The sequence below is a fragment of the Polyodon spathula genome, chromosome 11 (genome assembly GCF_017654505.1).
Source record: "Polyodon spathula isolate WHYD16114869_AA chromosome 11, ASM1765450v1, whole genome shotgun sequence".
NCBI lineage: Eukaryota > Metazoa > Chordata > Actinopteri > Acipenseriformes > Polyodontidae > Polyodon > Polyodon spathula.
In genome coordinates this window covers 31,826,723-31,837,080 of record NC_054544.1, presented here as the reverse complement: position 1 = coordinate 31,837,080, position 10,358 = coordinate 31,826,723, and the positions used below count along the sequence as shown (strand labels likewise).

General features: G+C 35.8%; 1 protein-coding gene across 1 annotated transcript; it reads right to left on the bottom strand.

Annotated features, from left to right (window-relative positions):
- Nucleotides 1–3,692: 3,692 nt before the first annotated feature.
- On the bottom strand, nucleotides 3,693–7,284 carry LOC121322544 (inner ear-specific collagen-like). The gene is made up of 4 exons (XM_041262650.1): nucleotides 6,906–7,284; nucleotides 5,514–5,603; nucleotides 5,064–5,135; nucleotides 3,693–4,832 (listed from the first exon to the last, which is right to left on the bottom strand). Exons 1-4 carry the CDS (start codon nucleotides 7,282–7,284, stop codon nucleotides 3,934–3,936), a joined length of 1,440 nt encoding a protein of 479 aa, XP_041118584.1. The 3' UTR covers nucleotides 3,693–3,933.
- Nucleotides 7,285–10,358: the final 3,074 nt, after the last annotated feature.

Here is a 10,358-nt window from a genome sequence, read left to right as displayed (position 1 = left end):
TGGGAAATGACTGCAAACTGTGACAGGGATTTGGTTTGGGTTTTTTTTTTTTTTTTGCAGAAAAAACCTGCAAATATTTGCCATGCATTTCTATAAACAACTGGAATTTTTACACAAACTGCTATAAGTTTGATCCCTCAGATCAAGGTCACGTGAATGAAAATATTTTGCACTATAAAGATATTACTCAAAAGTAAACGTATTGATTATCGTGTATTTGTGTCCTTCATTTTTACCCTTTCCCTTAGTTAGAGCTGCTGGAAGCACCTGTTGCTAAGTGGTAAACAGCCTTGTGACCACAGGTATAAAAGCGCATTACAGTTGTTTCTCCGGTAATTATCCCTGGTATGGAAACCAGTTAGTTGGTATGCAAGAAGTTGCATAAACTGTCTTAATCGTACCACTGCAAAGATTGAGCTATTTGAATATTGAAATACAGTACTTGAAGAGAAGTGAGTTAGAATGAAACGTGTATCATCCTTAGGGCTCGGATTCAATCACGATGGTTGCGGGTGTCACGGACTCCGTGACTTTTGCCACTGTCTGCGGTTTTTGCTGATGTGATTTTATTGGAAAGTGTTTCTTATTAACATTAAATTTCGCATTTAAAAAAAAAAATGCTCTTATCGTTTATTAATTCGAATAAATAATGAGGTATTTGAACTAGCTCCAACTTCGTACTTTGATGTCCTGTTTTGTTTTTTGTTTGTTTGTTTTTTGGAGAAGAAAACAAATTCTTTTTGAAACTAAGCTCTACTAAACTAAGCTGTGTGTGTGTGTGTGTGTGTGTGTGTGTGTGTGTGTGTGTGTGTGTGTGTGTACTAACTTCTAGCATTCGCTGCGAGACATACATTGAACAGTTTTCTCTTTTTAATTGAAATGATTGTTCCAGTTGCTTAATTGTTGTACGGTTGCCCTTAATTTAATGTACATGTCTCTTGTCTGCCCCACACCCTCTTTGTGTTATCCTCGTGTGTGTATTTCTCGCCACCAAAGTGTGTTACACTTCTCGTCTGCTTACTAAAAAAAAGTACTGTATTATTATTATTATTTATTATTATTATTATTATTATTATTATTATTATTATTATTATTATTATTATTATTACCAGGCAGTGCCCCTCTTCTCATGGTATTAGCTTCAGTGTTTAAAGGGGCAGCTAACAGCTAATACATTTATTTGTTCACTATACCTTTTTCATTTCAAACCTTTTTTGTTTATTTGAAGGAAGAAAAAAAAATGTACCGATGCTGCTAGGTTCGGCTACCGAGAAAAACAATACAGCAGCTTAAAAGAAAGGAGGAGTCCGGCACGCCTGGTGTATTTCAGGGGGGCCAGTCTATTCAGTTCATTCTGACTTAAGCTCTCTGTAATCGATCCATTCATGCTTTTCACTTGCTTTTCTTGGCCTCTTTCATTTTATACCATATGAGCCCATTACATGCTTTCATAGCTGTTGGAAGTGGTATTAAACATAATGCTGAATTGTTATAAGGTGTACAATTACAGCACCACCACCTTCCCCCTAGTATGGGATGAACAGAAGGTTGATTCTAGGTATGGTTTTAACTTGCCAAGGGGGGGGGGGGGGGGGGGGGGGGGGCTACAATGATATTGAATTAGCTACTTATTTCTTTCTGTCATGCTTCACCGTTTTTCACATGCTGTATACAATTTCGAGCCCAGCTAAAAATTCTGCAAAGTAGGGGAAACTAGCAGTAAAGCAGGGGAGGTTTCTAGTGCAAGGGAAACATTGCTGCACAATCGTGGTTATAAATAAAAAAGCTTTATAAAAAATCTAATAAATCTGATTGACATCCTTTGGTTATTTTGCAGGTGATTGGAGAAAGGGGTTACATTCACTTAGGTAAAGCTCTCGTTCCTGTTTTAGGGTTTAATCCCAGTGTTTCTGAAAGTATCTATAAAGCATGCACCAGGTTAGTGAATTTTAGATGTAAAATCTTCAATAGCAAAGTGCTACAGCTAAGTGAACCCATTCAATGTGACATGTTAGCTCATAAAAAAGGACTTGAATCTCAATGGATATGTGTTCTTCCTAACAAGGTGTATATGTTGACTCAACTAACATCTACGTGACCACACATATGTGGTGTGATAGGTGGAAAGCACTTATGGTCAACATCAAACTGTATACTCCAGCAGTGTATGTGAAACACATGTTGGAATGGCAGAAAAATGTGCTTTCTTAGTGGCACAACTGCAAGGGACTCATTAGCGTTGATATTTCTCATCTTGACTCATAAAAGATCAAGCTGACATATAGAAACAGAGTTAAACTGTAGAAGAATGTGTTCAACAAAGGTTGAGGCTGTGTCTATGAATACAGAGACCAGGATTCATTGTGCCCGGCAGCCCACCTGACCTTGAGCTCACTCCAGAACCATCTGCCTGCATCCTAATGAGGACCTCACGACAGCATCACATCTTAAAATACTATTTATTGTTACAGCTTTGAAATGTCATTTCACATTTTTCTTGATACCTCAATGATGAATTAAAAAGTCCTCTGAAGATCAATAGTCTCAGCTGGGTCATTGTTTAGACCAGTTTAAGTCAGCCTCACTAGACTCAAGTTAAATTTAAGGCAGAGAGTCTTGGAGAAGCTGGGATTGAAATTAAAGCTGACGTCTCTATTCTTGCTTCTAAATCAACTTTCCTTGCTTCCATAATGTTCCTTTTCTCTTGAGTATTATGCTGGAAGACTGGTATTTTTCAACTGAAACCTTAAGAAAGTTTTTCATTATAAACAAATCACAGTCTAAGTCATGATATGCAGTGTGGATTTACATTTAGATTTTTATGAATAGACAAAAATGGGTTTGGTCTCCAATGGCGTTTTGTATTCACACATTTTGTCAATGATATTAGTTTCCATTTATATTGCTAAAGGCATCAGGGTTATAAACCCGTTTTATGAGTTGTTCCATGACAAAGGACTCAAGGACAGCAACCAAGAGCTGATAGATAACTGCACATGTGTCCTGATTCTAATGTTTGTTCAAAAACCAAAAAAATGCACATGACAACCCTCGCACACATTTAAAACATGTGTTAGGAACATTAATACTTTTTTTTTTTAAATGTCTTTAATGGCATACTTCAAAGCAAGCTCCAATGCATACTGTTAATCAGTTAATTCTCTCAAGAGCAACTGTATAATTCGCTCGCTGTTACTAACATGAGCTCTATCTGCAATCTGAACAAAAAATATATAAATGACAGCAGTACTGAACTCTGCAATATCTTTTTTAACAGAATTATCATTTAACCCACATGCATAGTATAAGCAGGAGCTTGGGAACTGGGAGAGGTTTCAGCTAAACTATTTCCTGCTGATGTATACCCAAATAAAAGTTCCCCTGTAGAAACGTGTTCCTGCTTGTTTTCAATCAACCACGAGGCATGCTTGGTTTTTACTGTGGGATACACCAGTGAGGTCAGTATTGTCAGGTAATATCATTATCAGAACCAGTGACATACATTACATATGAATATTAAGTTTCTAGATGTGTGAAATGTTCTTTCTATTTAAAAAAAAAAAAAACAGGCAATGCACAACACTGGAATAACTGTTGCATTTTATTTTATGTTTTTCTAATATTTAAAAGCACAAAGCAGTTAGATAGGTAATTAACAACACTGTGTATCAAATCATTTACAATTTGAATAAATGCATATCAGGAGATACAAGGGTACTGAAATATGTATTTGTATACACTACTTCATTTAAATATAGCCTAATGTTTCCTTCTTAACCCACATCAGTTTGTTTTAATCTCAAAAAAGAAATGTCTTACTGTGTTTTACTGATGTTAATAATTAGTTACACATATCTTTAAATGATATGCTATCCCTTTTTCAATACTTGAGTCAATTACAAAAGTCATAAAAAGAGTTGGAAATGACATCAATCAAACCTCATCTGAATACAATAAAAATCCTGAAAAGGTGCTGTCATCCTCACTGCTAGCATACACCCCATTCCAGTCTCGCAGGGTTTCCAGCCACACTTGGTCTCCTTGATTTAACTTCAAGAGGATCAGGTTAGAAGCTTGGTCAATATCCTGTCCATACAAAGAATCTCTGCTTCTGAGCTTTTTGGAGCCATTGACGATCAGCACCAGCCGAAGAGGCCTGTTTCTTACAGTCACGTGGTAGGTGAATACATACACCCCCGCAATGCTGCAGTTAAATTTACCGATGCTTGCGTCATAATGGTTCTCCCCATTGTAGAAGATCTTATCGAATTTGACAGGGAAACCAGATGGAGGGAACGATTTACTGGGTGACAGGCCAATGCTGAAGCTAGATCGTTTGAGTACCAGGCTGTCGCCCTTGGCTCCTTTAAATCCTCTTGGCCCACGGTCCCCTTTCATTCCTGGCTGTCCCCTGTCACCTTTTGGTCCATTGTTCCCCTTTGTCCCTGCTGGTCCTGGTAAGCCTGCAGTGCCAGGGTTGCCTTTATCTCCACGTGCTCCAGGTTCTCCTTTTACTCCTACCAACCCATTGGCACCACTGGCACCACTGATGCCACGATCCCCTTTATCTCCCTTTTCACCTTTCATAGCCTTTTCCCCCTTCTCGCCTTTGCCCCCTTTTTCCCCTATTGCCCCACATTCTCCTTTGTCTCCCATCCTCCCTTTCTCTCCTGTATCCCCCTTCACTCCACTTAACCCCTGCACTCCCGGAAGCCCCCCTTCACCTTTCTCTCCTTTCGTGCCATTCTCACAAGGATCCCCTTTCTCTCCTCTGTCACCTGGAGGCCCCGCAAAACCAAGATTTCCCTTCTCTCCTTTTGATCCGAAATCACCTGCAAGCATTCAAGAACAAAAAACAATGGGTCAAGTTGACTGTGTAAATGGAAAAGCATTCATTCAAACTAATGTGAGAAGCACTTTAGGAAGATGGTAAGATTGGATAAAAGTGAATAAAACACTTTTCACATTGAGAAATTAGAAACTACAGCAGTACTTATGTATTCATTGTTTTGCTTAACCCTTTAGTGTGATTAAAACATGAATGAGAGTGTGTTCCAATATACCTTTAGCTCCTTGCTTTCCTGGAATGCCTGGGATTCCACTCATTCCGTTTTCACCTTGGTCACCTTTGTCTCCTGAAGAAAGTTATTGTAACATGGATGTTAAGTTTGATCTCAACTTAATATGATAAACTCATGAAAGGATTACTCAGAAAGTTAAAAGAAAAAAATAACTTTTTTCTGGGATGTCCCAAAATATAATTTAGTTTATTTTCCAGATGTAATTATTGTCCAACAATTGCATGACAACAACTGGAAGCGAGTATTTGTCTGTACACCAAAATCCATCACAGGACCACAAATATGTTGCATACTCTAAAATGTTATAATGGGATGTTTAATGCACTACAGATTAAATGAACAGACCATTCTCTACAATAACATTCCATTAGTTACAAAGACCACATAATTGTGCAGTAGATCAAATTGGAATGAAATGGCCAGTAACTGTACCTTTCCCTCCCTGTAGTCCATCTAGCCCAGAAGGTCCTGCTGCCCCTAGCAACCCTTTTAGTCCCTGCTCCCCTTTTTCTCCTCTGGGACCTGGAAAAGGTAAAAGAGTTTGAAGAGAAAGCAATTACAATATTATATCGCAAATACATACAGCCTGTCTTTAAAACAAACCCTTTTTGATGATTGTTATGTATTTGAAATCAGAATAGTACTGCAATCCAGTTTACAGAGACCAGAAATTGATCAGATTTAACTAATAGTCTCTTTGAAAACATATTACTCCAGTGTGAAATATGGTTGAAAAGTTTTACATTATTAAGTATAATTAATGAATTCCTTCAGCACTAGGACAGCCCTAATTAAATGGTTTCAGTGTCATGTATCAAAATATAATTTAAAATGGACATAGATATGCAGCTTAGTATGCAAGATTAGTTTGCATGTGTTGTAGGTTTTATTTGCTATACTAATAGTGGTCTGCAGTTTTGAGTGGTTACATTTTCTAGACCTGTCTGCATTGCTCAAGGCGTTAATATACACCATGTTGATAAACCAAGGCAGTGCTGTGCTTTACCATACTTATCTGTCATTTTCAATGCTTTATTGAGCTTTTATTACTGGATGCCATAGTAAAAGGATAAGAATGAATTAGTTTAATAAGTCACTGCCTAAATGTTTTAGTCCTTTAGAAGCAATGCAATGTTAGAAATCCATTTGGGCATTTATGTATTTTAATTATTGAAAAGAATTAAAGTTTAAAATGCGATCAAGTGGGGAAAAAAAAGTTGTTTAATCAGCTATTGCAGTGTTTCATACTGGTTAAAATGCTTTGCAAACACACACAACTAATGTCCTTAAGCAATCTCTCTCTCTCTCTCTCTCTCTCTCTCTCTCTCTCTCTCTCTCTCTCTCTCTCTCTCTCTCTCTCTCTTGTTCAACACATCTAACAATTAGCTTGATAACAGCATAGTAAGATAGCATCTTCACCCATGGGTAAAAATGCACCATTTGAATTGCACGGCATGACTTGAGAATAAAAACTGGTTAGTGAACACACCAGCAAGCATTAGAATAGTGCAGCCTGTTTATGTCTACATAAGATCCAAATATATACCTGCATAAATAATAGCAAAACCAATGCCTCATTAGCATTGCTAACTTTAAATACCATTTAAAAACATAAAAACATATTCCAAAGGAGGACCTGTGTATTTGTTTAATCCTCAAACAAACCTATTCTGTGGTAAAGAAATATTATTATTATTATTATTATTATTATTATTATTATTATTATTATTATTATTATTATTATTATGCTTTGTTCTTTCAAATGATGATGGTTGCATTGATTCATGTTGATGCACACATGTGTGGCTTTATGATGTAATTTACCTGGAAGCCCTCTGTCACCTTTCTGTCCCTTTGGCCCTTGTTCAGGGGGGCAGCACTCGCAGAAATTGAAGAAGCACTCATTATAATCGAGGGTGAAGTTTTCATGTTCCCCACTAGGGGGTGGTGTTGTTATGGTCCTGAAGGCATGCTTCACGGTGTTGGGGAACGTGGTGCTGTCAGTGGCAGCCGATGAAGAGGTTTCAGTGCCATCTGTTGTCTCCTCCGTCATTGCACTGGAGAAGGTAGTTGTGGTGTGACGGACCTCTTGAAAGGGCTTCTTTGTGTACTGGTGTTTTGGAAACTGGGTGGTCTTTGCTGATATATGTGCAACAATAATAACTGCTACGAACAGGGCCGCTTGCACAGAAAAATATCCCATGTCTGTTCCTGAAACAAATAAATACAGTAAAAACAGAACTGTTTCACTTTATAGTGTACATCAAGTAACACATATAAATAATGCTGAAATTGAGGATACAAGTTTATCATTTGTGTTTCAGTCCTCAACAGTGTAACAGTAAGAGTATAAATATGGTGTCCTCTTGGCCACCATATTGAAAATGAATATTTAATATTTTCCCATATTACTCATATTAAATGGCAATTTAAAAGGATAAGATGCATTTGTTTTCTCATTAAATTTTATACAGTTGTGAAGTATGAAATAAGAACAAGTCTATATAGCAAATAAAGGTGAGAAAGTAAGCAATCAACAAAGTGGTAATGTGTATTGTTCATTTGCATTTTGTATTTTAAACACCATTTTCTTGTAACCATTTTTCATTTTTCTCCCAAAAACAAGATTTCCAAATTATTTTTAAAGCTAGTTTAAGAAAGCAGTTATTTGCTCTTTAAAATCTATATAAAGTGCATTGGTCAACCTAGAGCCAACAACAAACACTGCACCTATTGTGGAGAAATCTGATTAATAAAATAGCAATCCAGTTGAATATCACATCAGTGATTTTGTATAATAGGGCTCAGTTTAGTTTCCAGCACAGTTACCAATCCGGTGCTGTAACTCAACTCCAAGGGTTAACTGAGAACAGTTATTTGCTTTGTTAAGAAAAATGTAATCTTAGCAATTAGGATCTTAACAGTCTGACGACTCCACGGATTTAAACACGAGTATTAGATACTCCAAGTTTTATCTTGTAATTTAATATTCTGTGGTTCAGTGCTGCTCGGAAGTTAAATGGTCAATAAAAAAAAGTTACTTGCTAAAAGAAATTTGAAAAACATTGAAGCACTCAGTTATGTAGGGTTACTTTATATTTCTCTCTTTTTATTTCATTCATTTGTTTTCAATTTGTTTATATACTCATTTCAACTTATAATTAACATGTGGAATGCACTAAACAAGAATAATTGCACACTTAGCTAGTCACATGCACTTTTCAGATTAATTGAAATGTGATATTACATTAATACCTAATTCATTCTGGCTAATAGGTTATACCTGCTGTACTTTAAACATTTTTTTTTCAAAAATTAAAGTCCCTTCAGTAAAAAGTGCATACAATAAATTTAATATTTATTTTGGAATGCAATTTCTGAACTTCAGAGCTAATTAGTTAATCCAAATTGGCACCTACCGTATTAATGATCTCTTTATCATTTATCCCATCCCCTAATGGCACTTTGGACAAAGTAGAAACATTCTCATTCACGCAAAGCTTAATGTTATTGCTTTAATTCTTTATGCACTGGCCAATGGGAAGGTATGAACAGCAGGATTGGTGGATTTTCACCAATAGCCTGAAACCTGAAGAAATGCTAATGTTTGTCGACATGTACTTTTTAATTGAACTTTCCTTTTCTGTAGCGTTCTTGTTTTCTTCAACTTTGTGACATTAGATATGGTACTCTCATGTATTCATTGTATAACCAGTTGCCATGGGAACAGAGACACTGGTGATTTGATATATAATGAATCCCTCTTCCTTAGAAGAAGTTATGGAATTTCCACTGCAGGTACTCTTCTTTTTAATAATAATTTCTATTTATTTATTTATTTATTTATTTATAATTTGTGTTTTTAAACAGGTTGCACCTTTTTAAAATGGTGTAAAATTAGTACAATCTTTTGTTGCTGAAGGTAGAAGCTTGAGAAGACCTAATCGACGCACCGAATTACAACAAATTGACTTTGTGGAATGGGAACAAGCTTGACAGCCAACAATGAAATATATTTAATTAGACAATGTAACATGATTATGGGGAAGAGCAGCTTTAAAATGAAATATTGTAATAGCAGATATACCAAAATCCATTCAAACCAGGGCAATCTGAACTAAGGTCTTCATTATCTAAAATAATGATATTGTTTCCCATACAATGCATGACCTAGTTAGAAAATACAAACTGTAGGATTGGCAAAGTACAGTATTATTGATTTGAATCCCATGAGGGAAAGACTATTTATAATAATGAAAGTGGTACACAGTGTTACATAAATACATAAACAAAGTAAATTACGTAACAACTAAGGTGATACATGTTATATATATATATATATATATATATATATATATGTGTGTGTGTGTGTGTGTGTGTGTGTGTGTGTGTGTGTGTGTGTGTGTGTGTGTGTGTGTGTGTGTGTTTTCCATAAATGCATTTGCAGAGCGCACTTTATCTCCGTGCCTGAACTTGTTGCCAGCATTCTGTGACGCCCATATTGATGTGCTCCTTGCGGTATACAAGTAAAATGTAACTAAAATATTACCATCAAAGTGGTACACTATTTCGTAGGATAAGTAAATCCATTATTTTAACATATATACAAGTGAAAGTCTATAACACAAATATCTTGACCTTTGCACAGCAACAAAGACTTTTCATCTTACAAAAGTGCACATTCAAATATAGAGTAACTTTAATGAACAATTGGCATTTAAATATAGATATACGTTTACATGGCTACTTAATTCAGATGCAATATCAAATATAACAAATTGTAATTATGCTCTATCTTAAATAAGTTTGTTTTATTACTGCTATAAAAATGTAAGGATTTGATGCTCTGGAATTTAAAAAAAATAATAATTAAAAAATGTGTCGATAATATATAGACAAAGAGAAGGAGATGTGATGTGACCTTTTGTTGGCTAACTAAACAATAACTTTTGTCCCATGTATAGTTAGGAAATGTATTGCTCCCAACAGTGGTCAGACTTAGTCGCGTTTGCCAATAGGTAAAAATTATTTGGGCATTCTGAAGTGTGAAAAAAAAAAAAGTTTAATATATTAATTTTGCCAAAATGTAAATGCCAAAATTAAAATACAAAAATAACAATATTTCTGGAGGTGCAATTTCCCCATTGTTAACCCATCAATTAAAAAAATTTAAAAACAAGTGCTGCTCACATGTAGGCTAAGAGAACATTGTTATCCGTGAGCAAGGGACAAGTTGTAAATGTCAAACAGACAAAGCAGAAGGGAGAGGCTTTGTCG

Coding starts and splice junctions, on each gene's coding strand:
- LOC121322544 (XM_041262650.1), bottom strand. CDS start 7,284: ATGGGATATTTTTCTGTGCAAGCGGCCCTGTTCGTAGCAGTTATTATT. Junction 5,136..5,513: donor TGGACTACAGGGAGGGAAAG/GTACAGTTACTG, acceptor AACTTTCTTCAG/GAGACAAAGGTGACCAAGGT. Junction 4,833..5,063: donor AGGAAAGCAAGGAGCTAAAG/GTATATTGGAAC, acceptor GAATGCTTGCAG/GTGATTTCGGATCAAAAGGA.